Consider the following 18,319-nt stretch of genomic DNA (forward strand, 5'->3'; position numbering starts at 1 on the left):
AAAGGAATTGAGGGAGGTCCCTTCGGGCTCCATAGAATGAGGCTGCACATAACAATACATAGACATACAGAACAGTATCTGGAATGATGCAATTTCTGGAAATTTTAGAGCATGAATCAGGAAAAATAAATGACTACTATAATATAAGGAAATTAAAGGGGGTTACCTAAGAAGAAAAGGGGGAAGCTGATCTAGTGATCGACACAGGTCCGGCTTATCTAACCCCTGAAACTTAGCGGTTACCCACAGGGAACCCCCTAAGGGCTGTTACAGCACAGCCATTCAAGTGTATGGTCATTCATAGGCTGTATAGACAAGCCATAGTGGCAGCCATGGAAGCCCCTTCTGTTACCCCCATATACTCCAAGAGGCTATATGGATGGGGTCATCTTCACCACACAACCCCCTAAGGCTGGCTTCACACTGCGCTTTTGCAACACATTTTTTTTCATCCATTGTATGCAAAAAAAAAAAAAAAAAACAGATAAAAAAAACTAATGCATTTCTGTGCATCAGTTTTTCCACTGTCTTTCAGTATTAAAAAAAAAAAAAAAAAAAAAAAAAAACAAAAAAAAAACGGTTTAAAAAAAACCTTTTTTTAGCGTACACAAAAATGTGGCAAACCATCTTTTGTCTACGCTAAAAAAAAAAAAAAAAAAGATGTTTATAACGGATCAAAATGGATGCACACAAATGCATCTGTTTTTTGCATAAAAAGGATGAGAAAAAAAAAAAAAGCGTATAGCAAAAACAGTGTGGACCAAGCCTTGCTCTTCCATGACCACAGATAAAGGGACTAAAAAAGAATTGAAAAATCTAAACAAAAATGTAAAAAAATAGATCCCAGCGATCAGATGTAAAAGCCCTGGCAGCTAGTGGCCAGTTTCCCTGCAGTGCCACCCCAGGTGACATGAGGTATTACATATGATACATATTGGGGGACCACCAATGGTGCGTATGGCAGCCATTTTTCTGTGTTGATCTGTGTCGCACCCCTCGGCTCCATGTTTGTACACCTTGCACACATTTATTTAATGAACACAGGGTCTGCAGGTCATTCCATGCGGATTCACCATAAAGCTGCAGTCACAGAGAGGTGAAACTTGGAACAAACAGTAAACAGCGTTCCCCGGAGGCGCGGGGCACCACAGAGCCTCCAAGCAACTGGGCAGGAAAACCAACGTAATGAGCTCTCAGAAGACACCTCATAAGTGTAAGCTCCGGGGACGAGGCGCTGCAGCTTATAAATATATATGTAATCCGGAGGAACCGAGCACCTCTCAGCCATCGCTTAGATTCCATAACCACAGGGGGAGCCGCCAGGGCGCAGGGTGGAACACAACATCTAGTAGTAATTCTAATGAATGAGCCCACATATACATATACACCCGTTCTGATGTAGCAGAGCCGACATAGTTACTTAAAGGGATTGTTCACCAAAATATTTTTTCTTTCAAATCAACTGGTACCAGAAAGTTCCAGAGATTTGTAATTTACTTCTATTAAAGGGGTTATCCAGCGCTACAAAAACATGGCCACTTTCCCCCCTCTCTTGTCTCCAGATTGGGGGGGGTTTCAAATCCAATTGAAGTAAATGGAGCTTAATTGGAAACCACACCTTAACTGGAGATGAGAGGGGGAAAAGTGGCCATGCTTTTGTAGCGCTGGATAACCCCTTTAAAAAATCAGGAATGCAGGAAGTGGTGTATTCTCTCCAATCTGACACAGTGCTCTCTGCTGCCACCTCTGTCCATGTCAGGAACTGTCCAGAGCAGCAGCAAATTCCCATAGAAAACCTCTCCTGCTCTAAAGACTGAAAAGAATATACCACTTCCTGCAGGACATACAGCAGCTGATAAGTACTGGAAGACAAGATTTTTTTTTTTTTAAAGAAGTAAATTACAAATCTCGGACACCAGTTGTTTTGAAAGAAAAAAAAAATGGTGAGCAACTCTAATAGTGAAATAATTCAATGATTACAAACAAGATAGACAGATACATAGGAGATAGATAGATAGATAGATGACATTACCTTTTGCCATAGTGGTTCCCGGGAGGCGAGGGAGGAACAGGCAGCCACGAACCAGCAGTTTCCCACCTGACCCTGGTGCAAGTCGTGTGCGCTGATCCCATCCACAAAAAGGTGGGGGTCAGAGCAGAATTCCTGCGTAGAGAGAGAGAAATAAGGAGACTGAGTCATTGCTGGGAGATTCTGCTGTGCATCACTGAGGTCAGACCCTTTGATACGGTGCAGAGATCTCTGCTGCTGAGCTGAATAGTCCTTTATCACGGCGCAGAGATTGCTCATACTGGAAAAAGCCAACAATCTAAGCAAAAGGACAACTCAACTAAATGCCAATGTACATGGGAGATGTCCAGTAAGAGAAAGCTCTGAGCAGTGCCAAAGGGTCCCGAGCTTAGAGGTGGATAATACTTCATCTATGAGAAGTTCTCACATGTATCTATGGTATGGCCGATCAGATGAGGATGCAATGTTATGGGATACGTACATCACATAACTGTAGACGGCCACAGGTGGGAGACCACCCATCCTAAACATACACAGCTGCAAGAACAGAGATGTTACCAAAGAAGACAATGTAACCAAGTCAATCCTAACACTAGATGGCGCTGCAGTCCCCAGATATTTTATACATCTACTGATTGGTCATGTAATCAACTATGAAGCTCGGGCTCGTAATCTTAATTAATAAACTAATTGTGTCTCCTACTGTGATCAGGATGTACGAGAGTGACAGAGAGAGTGCTGGCTGCAGAGCTGACATTCATGGGGGAAGAAAGAGGATTCTGTGACCTCTATTCACACAATACGCCATATATACATCTCACACAGACACCACTGTCTACTGTACAGACAATGCTCTGTGTGCCAAGTATACTGCACTTATATCCCTGTATATAGGAGCAGTATTATAACAGTTATATTCTTGTATATAGGAGCGGTATTATAATAGTTATATTCCTGTATATAGGAGCATTATTATAGTAGTTATATTCCTTTATATAGGGGGCAGTATTATAGTGGTTATATTCCTTTATATAGGGGGCAGTATTATAGTAGTTATATTCCTGTATATAGGAGCAGTATTATAGTAGTTATATTCCTGTATATAGGAGCAGTATTATAGTAGTTATATCCCTGTATATAGGAGCAGTATTATAACAGTTATATTCTTGTATATAGGAGCGGTATTATAATAGTTATATTCCTGTATATAGGAGCATTATTATAGTAGTTATATTCCTTTATATAGGGGGCAGTATTATAGTGGTTATATTCCTTTATATAGGGGGCAGTATTATAGTAGTTATATTCCTGTATATAGGAGCAGTATTATAGTAGTTAATGTGCACGCCTTGCGGGGTTGGCGGTCGCTGACCGACACGGTGTGGAGTTAGCGTAGGGACCCGTGTGGACCAGAGGACCTGCGCGGTGGTATACGGGGCAATATGGCTTGATCAATTCATATACAGACACTCTGGTGTTGATTTTTAATATAGGCCTAGCGGCAATAGTATCAGCCATAGATGGGATGTGCAGCCGTTCCACTCTCTCCAGTTCGTGTTTCACAATTCTCCCTCTCTGAACAGCTCGCACTCCTTTATAAGACCCACATGACCAAAATTAGCAGGATATGCCTGTGCTCACATGTCTGGACCCTATGTCTTCCCCATTCTGTGAGAGCAGCAATGGTAAGTGTAATACCATATCCATACTTGTGTCGTTTGGGGGCAGCCTTCCCCGCCGGTGGTGCTGGCTGGGTTTTGGTGGGGCTTTTTGGGTCTGGTCCTGTGTCATTGGGGTTGCAGGGCCGTTCCATGGCCTCCCTTCCCTGCATGTGCACGCCTTGCGGGGTTGGCGGTCGGTGACCGACACGGTGTGGAGTTAGCGTAGGGACCCGTGTGGACCAGAGGACCTGCGCGGTGGTATACGGGGCAATATGGCTTGATCAATTCATATACAGACACTCTGGTGTTGATTTTTAATATAGGCCTAGCGGCATTAGTATCAGCCATAGATGGGATGTGCAGCCGTTCCATTCTCTCCAGTTCGTGTATTATAGTAGTTATATTCTTGTTTATAGGGGCAGTATTATAGTAGTTATATACGACATGGAGCTAGAGGAGCGGCTGCACATCACACCTATGGCTGATACTAATGCTGCTAAGCCTATTTTAAAGGAGAAGTCCGGTGAAAATTTTTATTAAAGTATTGTATTGCCCCCCAAAACTTATACAAATCGCCAACACACACTTACTATTGGAAATGCTTATAAAGTGCTTTTTTTCCCTGCACTTACTACTGCATCAAGGCTTCACTTCCTGGATAAAATGGTGATGTCACGACCCGACTCCCAGAGTTGTGCGGCTGTGGCTGCTGGAGAGGATGATGGCAGGGGGATGCTCAGTGTCCCTCCAGTGCCCTGTGTCCCTCAGTGTCCACCTGCCATCATCCTCTCCAGCAGCCACAGCCCCCACAGCTCTGAAAGTCGGGCCGTGACATCACCATATTATCCAGGAAGTGAAGCCTTGATGCAGTAGTAAGTGCAGGGAAAAAAAGCACTTTATAAGCATTTCCCATAATAAGTGTATGTTGGTGATTTTTATAACTTTTGGGGGGCAATACAATACTTAAATAAAAATTTTTACCGGACTTCTCCTTTAAAAAACCAACTTCAGGATGTTGGAATATGAATTGATCAAGCCATATCGTCCCATATACCAACGTGCAGGTCTCCTGGTTCACACGGGTTCCTACACTAACTCCACACCGTGTCCCCTTTCTGGGCAGCTGGCACTCCCCTTTATAAGACCCATGTGACCTAAGTCAGCAGAGCATATACCTGTGCTCACATGACAGTACCTCCATGTTTTTCCCATTCTGTCTGCAGCAGTTTTTGGTGAGTGTAATACCATATCCATACTTGTGTTGTTTGGGGGCAGCCTTCCTCGCTGGTGGTGCTGGCTGGGACTTTTGGGGGGGGGCACTTTGGGTCTGGTCCTGTGACATGGGGGTTGCAGGGCCACTCCATGGCCTCCCTTCCCTGCATGTGCACGCTTTGTGGGGTGGCGGTTACTGACCGACACGGTGTGGATTTAGCGTAGGGACCCGTGTGAACTAGGAGACCTGCACGTTGGTACACGGGGTGATATGGCTTGATCAATTCATATTCCAACATCCTAAAGTTGTTTTTTTAAAATAGGCTTAGCAGCATTAGTATCAGCCATAGGTGTGATGTGCAGCCGCTCCTCTCATTGAATAGCAGCCGCAGAAAACTGACACGTCAGTTGTTTGCGGCGCCGCGAGGGATCCCGGACAGAGCGTATACTATGTGTATATGCTCCGGCCTGGATACCATAGACAAATAGACAACATATTTTTTTCCTATTTTTCCTATTAACTATGGCTGTTGTTGCAATCAGCAATAACTCCTGTAGAAATACGAAAAAATACGTTGTGTGAATATAGCCTTATAGTAGATATATATATATGGATACATTTCTGAGGTGTATTATTATTCTAGGTTACAGGTGAGGCTAGTTATTTTTTGCCTTCCTCTGGATGGACACTGCAGGATAAGAGGCGACAGTGATGGCCGTCGGTCTTGGTTCAGCCTCTGTTAGTACTTGTATTAGTAAATCTTGTTATAAGAATTGGGTAAATACCAAGTGAAGAAGCTGAAGGGTTAATGTCAGGGACGGGATCAGTGATCAGGTCTGTGTGTAATGAGTCCGTAGATTTGATTAGACAAAGGTGTTTATAAAGGGCAGCGCTGTCCTGGATGAGACACGGGGAATTACACCTGTAACCACCATGAATCAGATGCACATCTGTTTGTTTGTCATTTATCATCTAGATAACCAATATGGCCGCTATCCAGGTCTCCATACAGCATCTATCCCTAGGATGAGACATCATTACTTGGATCTCAGGGCATCCAATCTGCATTTTCAACCACCACATTCCCTACAGTGCCTCATCTGCATGGTGGCTGTGCCTGGTACTGCAACTAAGTCCCATTCAAGAACCATCACTAGACAACAAGGCTGCTCCTTACCCTCATTGCAAAGATCAGATTGACAGTGGTTTCTCATATTGTGGCACCTAAAGCTACCAATATTATATATTCTGCTTCCCTATGTGTCACAGCAGTCCCAACTCACCTGTCACTGCCCCTTCCCTCTTCCCCCCCCCCCCCCCCCCCCCACTAGTCACAGCAGGTCCTCCTTTCCCGGCCGCCCCCCCCCCCCCCCCCCACACACACTAGTCACAGCAGGTCCTCCTTTCCCGGCCGCCCCCCCCCCACACACACACACTAGTCACAGCAGGTCCTCCTTTCTTACCATGACTCTCCTCTATCTTCCCCAGTAGTCACAGTATCTCTCTCTTCCAATAGTCACAGCAGGCCCACCTCCCATCAGTGCATGCCCACCACTTTTCTACTTTCCTAGTAATCAAACTGGGGCCATCCCCACCTCCCCGTAAGGCATCATAGATGGACGCCCCCCTATTAGTTAAAGCAAATCTCCATGTACACATAGCTTCCTGCATCACTACGAGGGGCGCACAGTCTGGTTATTATATGATGGTCACTGCATGATTATTATATGGCATAGACAAGGTCTGTGACAGCTTCATGTATGTGGAAAGCCGCATGAATAGTAGGGATCAGCATCAGAAGGAAATGTGGATAATGTCTATCCTGTTATTGCAGTCTCGGATTATATAATGGGTCAGTTCTGCTGCCGAGCTCCAGTGTGAATGTGAGGGTCCTGCACCAGTCTGTATATTCTCAATGCCCCCCATTCATCACAGTGGAGCACACAGACCAGCCAGAGCCTCACAGACAGATCATGAATTGTACAGAGAGTCCTGGGAGGAGAGAGTATAGAACATGTGTCCTCCGCGTGACACCGGCGAATGTCACCGCTCCTGCCATACCAGATGTAAACACTGCCTAAAAGGTTTATGGAGCCAGCGATGTACAGCAGGGGGGCCTATGGGGGGGAACGGAATGGTAGGGTACAGCATTCATGCTCCTCTAGAAGGTCCAGCAGACCTAGCTCAGAAGATACGCGTGCTCTTCCACAGTAAGTGTGCATGTGTATGGCCTGAGATAGCGGTCAGCCAACAGCTATCAAAAAAAAGTATGGCTACCGTAATGTAGATCTACAGAATGAGAGCTAAACTGTACTGAGGGAGCAGGGGGATGCTGCTGCAGGATCTTTATTCTGAGAATGCAGGCTGTGAGATGGGAAGAGGGGGATGCTGCTGCAGGGACTCTGTGTGCTGTGAGAGGGGATTGTTGCTGTATGGTCTCTGCATGCTTGAAGAGGAGAAGAGGGGGATGCTGCTGCAGGGTCTCTGCGTGCTGTGAGAGGGGAGGAGAGGGATGCTGCTGCAGGGTCTCTGCGTGCTGTGAGAGGGGAGGAGGGGGATGCTGCTGCAGGGTCTCTGCATGCTGTGAGAGGGGATTGCTGCTGCGGGGTCTCTGCATGCTTTGAGAGGGGAGGAGGGCGATGCTGCTGCAGGGTCTCTCTTAAGAGACTGCATGCTGTGAGAGGGGAGGAAGGAGCAAATATGACAATACATTTACAGCTACTACCTCTCATCAGACCCTCCTTACACAGTGAAGCATAGGGGGTGCTGTTACTGGCGGGTCAGGATTTTAGTCTAATGTGGGATATATTTAGCAGAACCATAAAGCTGTGTGATCGTGGAGTCATCCCCTGTATAATAAGTAGCACTGTGCACTATATATAGCCTGTAGGTAAATAAAACCTGAGGGTGTGTCCCGGTGTGTACGGAGCTGTAATCCTGTTGTGCCTCCTGGGTTCCCGTTCAGTGATTGCGGTATGTGAGAGGTGTGGGCTCGGGGCGCGGCCCTGTCTGACTCACTGACTTGTGTTATATCAGGAGACACCTGTAAAGAGTCCTGACAGCCATCATCCATATTCTTTTGTGTCGTCATCATCATCATCATCATCTATTCTTGTTATATCTTACAGGTTTATGTTGAGATGTACTTTTTGTTTTTTTGCCACTGTTTGGTTGTTACATTCAGTTCTATTGTAAGTCCTGGGGGTATCTGAGTCCAGGTAGCCATGGTTAGGACCAGGAAAGGGGACTGCTATAGGGTAAAGTCTACTTCTGCCCTCTTGAGAACATCGATTGTAGTGACATTATAATCCGCAGCAAAGTGCAGGGAAAGGCAGAAAGAAGCTGACCGATCAAACTTCAGACATGATCAGCAGATCCAGAGCAATAGAACAGCAACTGAACCAGGCAAACTAATAAGAGAAGATGAACCACATATAATGTTACCTATGTCTGCGCTACACCGGGTGTATCCCAACAGCATAATGCCCAGCAGGGGGCAGCAGTTCCAGGATACGGCAGTAATTAGAGATGGGCGAACCACGAGCATGCTCGAATCCATCCGCACCCGAACTTTCGGCATTTGATTAGCGGTGTCTGCTGAAGTTGGATAAAGCCCTAAGGCTATGTGGAAAACATAGATATAGTCATTGGCTGTATCCATGTTTCCCAGACAACCTTAGAGCTTTATCCAAGTTCAACAGCCCCAGGTAATCAAATGCAGAAAGTTCGGGTTCGGATGGACTTGAACCTGAACCCGGTTCGCTCATCTCTAGCAGTAATCTCTATTCCCGACACAGTCCCCGTATACCTCAGGATCAGGGCCAGCAGTGATTTTTATTCCTCCATTAGAGCTGCTAATAATACCGCCACATCCCATTGATTGTTGATGTAATTAGGCAGAACGTTCTCCCAGCACAATGAATCTGATCTCACCCTCATACCGGAAAGGAGAAGATTTATAGCTTCCAGTCATCGCTGTGGGACGTTTCCATGTCTGATATACAAATGTTATATAGAAGGCCCAGAAGTGTAACTCCACCGATATATACACTTATTGGGAATGACCACTATAGATCATTGCTATACTGCTCTTACCTATAGGTCTTCTATTACAGTAGTTATATTCTTGTGTATAAGGGCAGCATTATAGTAGTTATATTCTTGTATATAGGAGCAGTATTATAGTAGTTATATTCCTGTATATAGGAGCAGTATTATAGTAGTTATATTCCTGTATATAGGAGCAGTATTATAGTAGTTATATTCTTGTATATAGGAGCAGTATTATAGTAGTTATATTCTTGTATATAGGAGCAGTATTATAGTAGTTATATTCCTGTATATAGGAGCAGTATTATAGTAGTTATATTCCTGTATATAGGAGGAGCAGTATTATAGTAGTTATATTCCTGTATATAGGAGCAGTATTATAGTAGTTATATTCCTGTATATAGGAGCAGTATTATAGTAGTTATATTCTTGTATATAGGAGCAGTATTATAGTAGTTATATTCTTGTATATAGGGGGCAGTATTATAGTAGTTATATTCTTGTATATAGGAGCAGTATTATAGTAGTTATATTCTTGTATATAGGAGCAGTATTATAGTAGTTATATTCTTGTATATAGGAGCAGTATTATAGTAGTTATATTCCTGTATATAGGGAGCAGTATTATAGTAGTTATATTCTTGTATATAGGAGCAGTATTATAGTGGTTATATTCTTGTATATAGGGAGCAGTATTATAGTAGTTATATTCTTGTATATAGTAGCAGTATTATAGTAGTTATATTCCTGTATATAGGGGGCAGTATTATAGTAGTTATATTCTTGTATATAGGAGCAGTATTATAGTAGTTATATTCCTGTATATAGGAGCAGTATTATAGTAGTTATATTCTTGTATATAGGAGCAGTATTATAGTATTTATATTCTTGTATATAGGGGGCAGTATTATAGTAGTTATATTCCTGTATATAGGGAGCAGTATTATAGTAGTTATATTCTTGTATATAGGAGCAGTATTATAGTAGGTATATTCTTGTATATAGGAGCAGTATTATAGTAGTTATATTCTTGTATATAGGGGGCAGTATTATAGTAGCTACAATTGTCATACTAGGCACAGCCTCTACAAAAACCTTGGACTTGCTGCAATAATCTGCGGACACTTTCAGCCGTTTTCCTCACTTTTATTAATGCTGACATCCAGACCAGACGGCATCTATAACCCTCACACTCTGACACACTGCCAAATGGCCTGGTCAGCCGAGTGACGGTCCACTGACTGCCAATGAGATCCACAATGGAGCAAGGCCCAGAAAACATCTTTTACACGGACGTCTCACTGCTGTCGGGATACAAATGATGATGGATGCTCACTTCTATGGTTAAGTAAACCCATTAACGAAAACCGCCCCGTGCCAAAAGTAAACTGCAATATATCTCCAATTCCTGCATAATTTACTCATGTATATAAGAGACGCTTTATATGAGCAGGTTATTATAGAGTAAACACTGAGGAGTGCGGTGTACTATGCAAGGACCTGAGAAATCAGGCAGCTATAATGCAGTAAAAGCTACACGAACTGAATGTATACTGCAAATATATGGCAGAACATACACTTAAAGTGGTATTCCAGCACATAGCGGAGCCTGTTCCCTGTTCCCAAAACAATCTCAAGACAACTGCTAGGAGAAGTCAGGAAGGAGAGGCGCACAAGCTCTGAATGGAAACAGCCCAGGGCTTTGGTTTCAATTGAAAACATGCATAAAAACCACAAAAAAAGTGTAAAAAAAAAAAAAAAAAAAAAAATTAAAGGAAAATAAAATCACAAAAAATATAAGTACACTGTAATAAAGAAGAGAAAAATGGGAAGATATAACAAGATCTGATTATGTCGGGATTCTTATTTATTGTACAAATTAAGGAGAGAAAGGAACGTATTCTGTATACATTGGGATAGCCAATCAATTATGACTTTTGTTTCACTGTGCTCATTCCTGTATGTATTGTTTTGTGTTTTAGATGTTTATACTTATGCTTTATAGGTGGATAAAAAGAGTACAGGATCAGTAATGTAATGTATGTACACAGTGACCCCACCAGCAGAATAGTGAGTGCAGCTCTGCAGTATAATACAGGATGTAACTCAGGATCAGTAATGTATGTACACAGTGACCCCACCAGCAGAATAGTGAGTGCAGCTCTGGGGTATAATACAGGATGTAACTCAGGATCAGTAATGTAATGTATGTACACAGTGACCCCACCAGCAGAATAGTGAGTGCAGCTCAGGAATATAATACAGGATATAACTCAGGATCAGTAATGTAATGTATGTACACAGTGACCCCACCAGCAGAATAGTGAGTGCAGCACAGAAGTATAATACAGGATATAACTCAGGATCAGTAATGTAATGTACAGTATGTACACAGTGACCCCACCAGCAGAATAGTGAGTGCAGCTCTGGGGTATAATACAGGATATAACTCAGGATCAGTAATGTAATGTACAGTATGTACACAGTGACCCCACCAGCAGAATAGTGAGTGCAGCTCTGGGGTATAATACAGGATGTAACTCAGGATCAGTAATGTAATGTATGTACACAGTGACCCCACCAGCAGAATAGTGAGTGCAGCTCAGGAATAAAATACAGGATGTAACTCAGGATCATTAATGTATGTACACAGTGACCCCACCAGCAGAATAGTGAGTGCAGCTCTGCAGTATAGTACAGGATAAGTACTAGATATGTAATGTAATGTGTTATAAAGTGATAGGTCAGCTCTGATGACTGTTGTCCACTCACTTACTTTTGGCCGCTTCCACTGCACTCCTTGCACCCGCTGAGTCTTGTAGAACAGGGAGTCATTGTTAGGAGGGAAGAGGGGGTCTTCAAAGAGTTCCTTCTTCCTCTGGCATTCTTTCTTTAGGGCGTAATACTGCTGGTTCCCGAATGTTGTCACAGATGAGAACATTCTTCATCAGATCACCTGAAAGACATAAAATCAGGTTGTAATGGAATTCACATTTTTAGGATTTTTCTCTTGGTTTAGGGGGCGGAGAACACGTCTGCTTTTAATTACCATCAGGGAGGTGACTATAGAGGGGGTGGGCTGGAGGACAGGCCGGGCAGTACTCACTATACTATATATATACACACACACACAATCAGATCAGCATTTCCACAGAGGTTCCTTTAATTCGGCATCTGAGAATTTCGACATTTTGCTTTAACCTTCAGTTTTGCTGTTTCTTCCTGCATGTTCTGTACATTTACTATAGAATATTAGATAATTTAGCAGCCATCACAGAACTTTACTCCCATATATCACCTACATCAGGGGAGCACTTATGGGGCTGGGGTCTGCCTGAGCCTATTCTGTACACACTCCATTCTGCATTCCATCAAGTGACATCTGCAACTTGTAATGGAGAGGGGGGATGAATGATGGGAAGGGGAGTCACCTAACAGAAGCTCCCCTCCCCCACCCATCACTGATGGCAACAATGTGCGGCTGGTCCTGTTATGGGGGGTACCATATGGTTGGCACTATATAACTGGCTCTGTAATATGAGGGGGGGCACCATGTGGTTGCCTCTGTCATATGTGGGGGCACCATGTAGCTGGCACTGTCATAGGGGGGCACCGCATGGCTGGCATATCATGTGGGGGGCACTGTGTGGCTGGTCCTGTTTTGGGCATACTATGTACTAGAACTATAAAGGGTGGCCATGTGTCACTTACACTGTTATGGGGGCACTATATGGGTGGCACGTTATATGGGGGGCACCATGTGGTTGGTCTGGGAGAACGTATGGGGCACTGTTACTATTATGTTATTTACTAGATCTGACAACATGGCGCTTAGACAAATATCTAAGGGAATTCCTAGGAACCCTGCAGGTGTCTGTACAGGTCAGTAAGCCGATCCCCGCTCATTCTCACACACAACCGGTTTTTCCTGTCAGTAAGCCTTCGGCATTCTGGGAAATCATACACAGGAGTTTACAAACCTCAGAAATTCTGAGAAACTCCGGGAGATGAGTCACCGACTAATGTCTCCTAATGATGGGCACTGTGGTGCGCCAACTGGCAGTTATATTGGTGCCCGCACTGTGCCAGCTCTACCACCCCCCATAAAGCACCTGCTACTGCCAAATCCTGATGCTCTTATACTGTAAAACCCTCACAGGTGAAATCAGGTAACACGCCACCACAAGGGTAAAAGAAGAAGTATCTAAGATCTCTGGGGATTATATAAGAACTGAGCATGTCACATATCCATTGTCTCTGCTTGCTGTCAGTGAATGTAGTCATATAGATAGCCAGGTGCTGACTCTCTCGCAGCTGAGGGTTTGTTACTACTGTATTCAAGCTAGAAAAAGACATAAGCCAATGCATAAAGAGATGCAGGAAGCATAATGAGGGGGAGGAGTCTGGTGTTCTAGGCCACACCCCCGAGGAGCAGTCACATAGACAAAGCATCACAGTGTGTGTAATACAGACAAGGGAGGAGATTTATGTTGCTGTATTATAGCGACATTCTCTGTGTTGCCCATAGAAAACCAGTCACAATTCAGCTATCATTTCTGATACTGCGGTGGTAAAATGAAAGCAGAGTTGTGATTGGTTGTTATAAGATGTGGTGATGAGTCTAATCCCGGTTTGTTCGCTCTGCCCGGATCCCCAACAGTGGCCACAGGGGAGGTAATAACTCTATAGAACAGGGATGGAAAGCTGTCGGCCCTCCAGCTGGAGCAAAACTACAATTCCCATCATGCCTGCTTTGCTTTGGCTGTCCAGACATGATGGGAATTGTGGTTTTGCAAGACCGAAGAGCCAAAGGTTCCCAAAAACTGGTTTAGAAAGTTTCACTTAAAACACCTGCTGTCCTCACTTTATGGCTATAACCGTGCGCTCAAACCATTTTTTGGCCATAGTTTCAAATTGCTGAAACCGTCTGCTGCATGTGACCTGACCGCCCTGCGTCCTCGCTTCCTACGCTGCACACACCGCCTCCTGCCTCCCATCACAGATGCTACAAGACGACTTCCGACATGTGAACATCTTGCTTGGCGCAGGGTGCACTTGGCTGTCCCCATCCTGACCCCGCACATATTACAATATAATGTACACAACCCGTAAACTACTCCCCCTCCGCGCGCTCTCTAAACTCCCGCTCACCCCGCGCCTCAAGTGCTTTATTTACTCCGGGGCGATGTTTCAGGCAATAGTCACTGCGTGGGTTACAACGGACTCGTACAGATATACACTTCACTAACTTCCAATATACAGTACTTCTCCACTTGCTGTCAGTGAATTGCAGCCCTATCCCACATGTGTATATACATTCATACATCACGGTCATATTGCATTTTTTTTTTTTGTTCCAACATTCCAAAATGGCATCAAAAATAGCAATTTTAGGCAAAAACCACAAAATACCACAACATGTGACTCTATCCTACACCAAAATAACCCAACACCTGTGGGCGCAGCAGATTATAGTACAAGAATCTCCTTGATATGAACCAGAACGGTGACATTCCACCGCCAGAAAGCGAAAGACCTGACATTATGTACATAACAAGGCAGACTACTTTCTAACTTTTTATTTTTCCAAATTCTAGTTAGCCCTGCTCTCAGCTAAGAAGTGATACAGTTATATCCAGTGGAGACAATGCTCTGTGAGCTCTACAGCCCGGACTCCGGACTGATACATTGTACATAGCTAGTTCTGCTCTCAGCTGTATCCAGTGTAGACAATGCTCTGTGAGCTCTACAGCCTGGACATTGTACACAGTCCTGCTCTCAGCATTGTCTAGACATGATGTGGGAGAGTCATCAGGCCTTGGGCAGAGGAGCAGTTGCTCTTCGCAACCAATTAGATTCTAGCTTTCATTTTTAAAATGGCCTCTGAGAAATGAAAGCTGTAATCTGATTGGTTGCTATGGGGGTTGCTACGCTTCTCTGCACAAGGCCTAATAAATCTCCTCTAAGGGCCAGCTCAAAACTAGCGAAATTCCGTTGTGAAATACCGCCAGTTTTACTCCATGTGAACTCAGCCTAAAGCTGGGTTCACACTACGTTTTTGCAATCAGTTTTTTTTTTTTTGCAAAAAAAACTGATGAAAAACTGATTTGTGTGCATCCGTTTTTCCATTGACTTCCATTCTAAGCAAAGGGATCAAAACGCATACTTTTTTTTTTTTATTTAACATACACACAAACGTAGCTGTTCTTACTTTTGCCTACGATAAAAAAACAACAGATTGTTTTATGGAATTCAATGGAAAAACGGATCAAAACAGATGTACACAAATGCCTCCATTTTTCATCCTTTTATCTGTTGAAAACGGATTAAAAAAACGTAGTGTGGACCCATCCTAAGACTTTTATATACAGTCCATGTCCCAGTACACAGTGCGATATATCCATATAATACAGTCTATAAGAGAAGTTGTACTGTGCATTCATATCCCGGAGCCGTACAACAAGGTGCTAATCACATGATTCCTCCATAAGACCCGGCAGCCATTACCCCGATCCCGGCATTAATACCATTATCCTGCTAATCCTCCAGTGACTCCATGGAGGAGGTGAGGTCACATGACCCTGATACCTGGAGACGCGAGGATAGGCTCCTCTACCTGAGCAATATATGATAATACAGGAGAAGACCACTCAAATCACAAGGCCGGGGCCATCCGGAGCAAGACCTCCCCTCCATAGACCACGGATGCATCATTACTTCTATATGAATGGAATGGAAGAGCTCTGGATCCCCCCCACAATTACCTTCCACTGTGGACCCCAAGATCAGCGCCCAGAAATAGAATTTTACAATAGACACGTATGGACAGTGCTGCCATTGATCCCCCCTATAGGCACAAAGGCCCCCTAACATAAGGTGCAGCCGGATGCGTCTCTGACAGTATCTCTTATATATAACACTAGTCCCCCAGGGAAATGGTTTCCTACACAAAGATGGATCCCAGGAGCAAAGGATGGAAAATTACTTCTTCTATTAGTAATGGAAGATGGAAAATTCAGTGAGGGTGAAGACACTGGGTCCGTCTCCTGGCGGGATTATTCCGGAGAGGTGAGAGGTAGAGATGGAATATGGTCGAAAAGGAGAGGCTAGGAGATTAATCATTCCATAGATCTTTGATGATCGGAAGCAATGTTCCATAATCTTTAGGTTCTGGTCAATCCAGAGCCTGAAGGATTTACCCCACTCCACCCATCCAATATACCCCACTCCACCCATCCAATATACCCCACCTGCCAATGGGGTCAGGTGCTCTAGCCACCAAACCAGCCATTACCCCATTCTACCCCAGCAAGTTACCCTGAACTAATAACCCAAACCCAGAATCAGTGTCCTCCAGCCTCCATACTGGCATCAGTGTCCTCCAGTCTTCAACCCTTAACCAGTTTTCCCAAGCCTCAATAATGGCACCAGATACCTCCGGTCTCAAACCCACATTAAAAGGGGTTATCCTGCGTTAGAATTTTTTTTAAAAATATAATGCTGCCTAGTTGAAAAACATAATAAACATGTTATGTTTACTCCTCCGCCCTCCCGTGATGTCCTGATGCGGCATCTCTGGAGTCTCTCGCTCACTGCAGCCGCCGCCACTTTTGCAGACAGACATGTCACTCCATACTGGCACCAATAACCTCTACTCTCAAACCTAACAAAAGTTTCCTCCAGCTTCCAAACTGGCACCAGTTATGTCCAGCTATAAACCCATAACCGTTTCCTCCCTTAAAGTGAACATATCATCAGGCCCGGGCTGAAGGACTGGAGGTGGCCAAACCACCCACAGTGGGAGGAACCCCCCGTCCCTCTATGACGAGGCTCCATTAAAATCAATGGAGCCGTATCATACAGGGGCGGGGGTTTCTTCCCACTGGGGGTGGGTCGGCCCGTCTCCAGTGTTTAAGCCCGGCCTGATGGTACAGTCACTTTAAACCAGTCTCCTCCATTTCCCAAGCCGTTCCACTCCAGCCTCCAACCCATTACCAGTCACCCCCAGCCTCCAATCCAACCCTAACTAGTGACAGGGGCAATAACCACCAAGTGGGTAACCTCACCTTCTGGAGAGATTTCTGGCCCCAGTCATGTTCTAGGGCTTCCAATCAATGTCAACCACTGACTTAAGAGAAAACTACTTCCACTGGGGTCAAGGAGCTGCTTTGAAGTCTCGGACGCACGTGCTGCATTGGCGGCTGGCAGCGTTCAGCATTCTCCAGGTCGGTGTACATAGGAGATTTATGACGTGAATTCTGAATCCAATAAAACCTAATTCTATAAAGAAGTAAAAAATGACTTTCTCTGCTTGGCTGCTCGGTTATAACCTGGAGAGGCGGTCACTGGAGGCTCTTCTGCATATTCTACATTTCTTATTATAGTGCCAGGCGTGTGCCAGCTCCCTACCCTGGGCGGCTGTGCCTACCATTACCGGGATCTGCATCCAAAATGTCACAGATGAAACGTGATGGATGGAACCGCCCCAGGCCATCGATTCTGGAGGTGCAGCCAAATACATGATCAATGCAGCGGGGGCTCAAGAAAGCATTGCTATACCCCATATACAATACAGAGAGCATTCTAATGGATAGAATACAGAGAGCATTCTAATGGATTGAATACAGAGAGCATTGTCATGGATAGAATACAGAGAGCATTCTAATGCATACAATATAGAGAGCATTCTAATGGATACAATACAGAGAGCATTCTAATGCATACAATATAGAGAGCATTCTAATGGATACAATACAGAGAGCATTCTAATGCATACAATACAGAGAGCATTCTAATGCATACAATATAGAGAGCATTCTACAGGATGCTATACAGCGTACACAGCCTTCTAGTGGTAAAATATAGTGTAGGGTGCATTCTACAAGATGCAATACAGTGCCCATAGCATTGCAGAGGAATTGTACAATGCAGAGAGCATTCTAAAGGATGCTATACATAGTGCATTGCATTGTTTAATCCCATTAGAATGCTGAGAGCATTCTACATGGTACTGTACTCTGTGCACATCATTCCATGCTAAAGGCATAGTAAGGGTGCTATTACACAGGCCAATGGCGGCCCGATCAATACCGTAAACAAGCGCCAGTCTGCTAGATCATCGCTTATTTACTGGGCCTATTACATGGCCCGATAATCGTCTAGCAAGGGCTACACAGACATCTTTAACGATGTCTGTGCAGTCTTTGCCTAAACGTTTTTTACATTCTCTCTCCACGTTCCTGGTCTCCTCCTGTGCTCTGCTTCTTTCCCAGTCCTGTCAGCTCAGACAGGCCGCTCAGCCAATCAGTTTCTAGTAAATGTTTAACCATGCAGTTAGCAGGGCTGCTTTACACTCCAGAGAGAATT

General features: G+C 44.3%; 1 protein-coding gene across 1 annotated transcript in view; it reads right to left on the reverse strand.

Moving 5' to 3' along the window:
• Positions 1-18,319, reverse strand: part of CAPN5 (calpain 5) — a 50,502-nt gene that overhangs the window by 16,983 nt on the left and 15,200 nt on the right. Inside the window, exons 2-3 of the mRNA XM_069969539.1 lie at positions 11,730-11,909; positions 2,033-2,164 (exon numbers count right to left, since the gene is read on the reverse strand). Coding sequence (XP_069825640.1) covers positions 2,033-2,164; positions 11,730-11,894 — 297 coding nt within the window. The 5' untranslated portion in view covers positions 11,895-11,909. The remainder of the gene's footprint in view (positions 1-2,032; positions 2,165-11,729; positions 11,910-18,319) is intronic.

This window comes from Dendropsophus ebraccatus, chromosome 5 (genome assembly GCF_027789765.1).
Source record: "Dendropsophus ebraccatus isolate aDenEbr1 chromosome 5, aDenEbr1.pat, whole genome shotgun sequence".
In the NCBI taxonomy this organism is placed as follows: domain Eukaryota; kingdom Metazoa; phylum Chordata; class Amphibia; order Anura; family Hylidae; genus Dendropsophus; species Dendropsophus ebraccatus.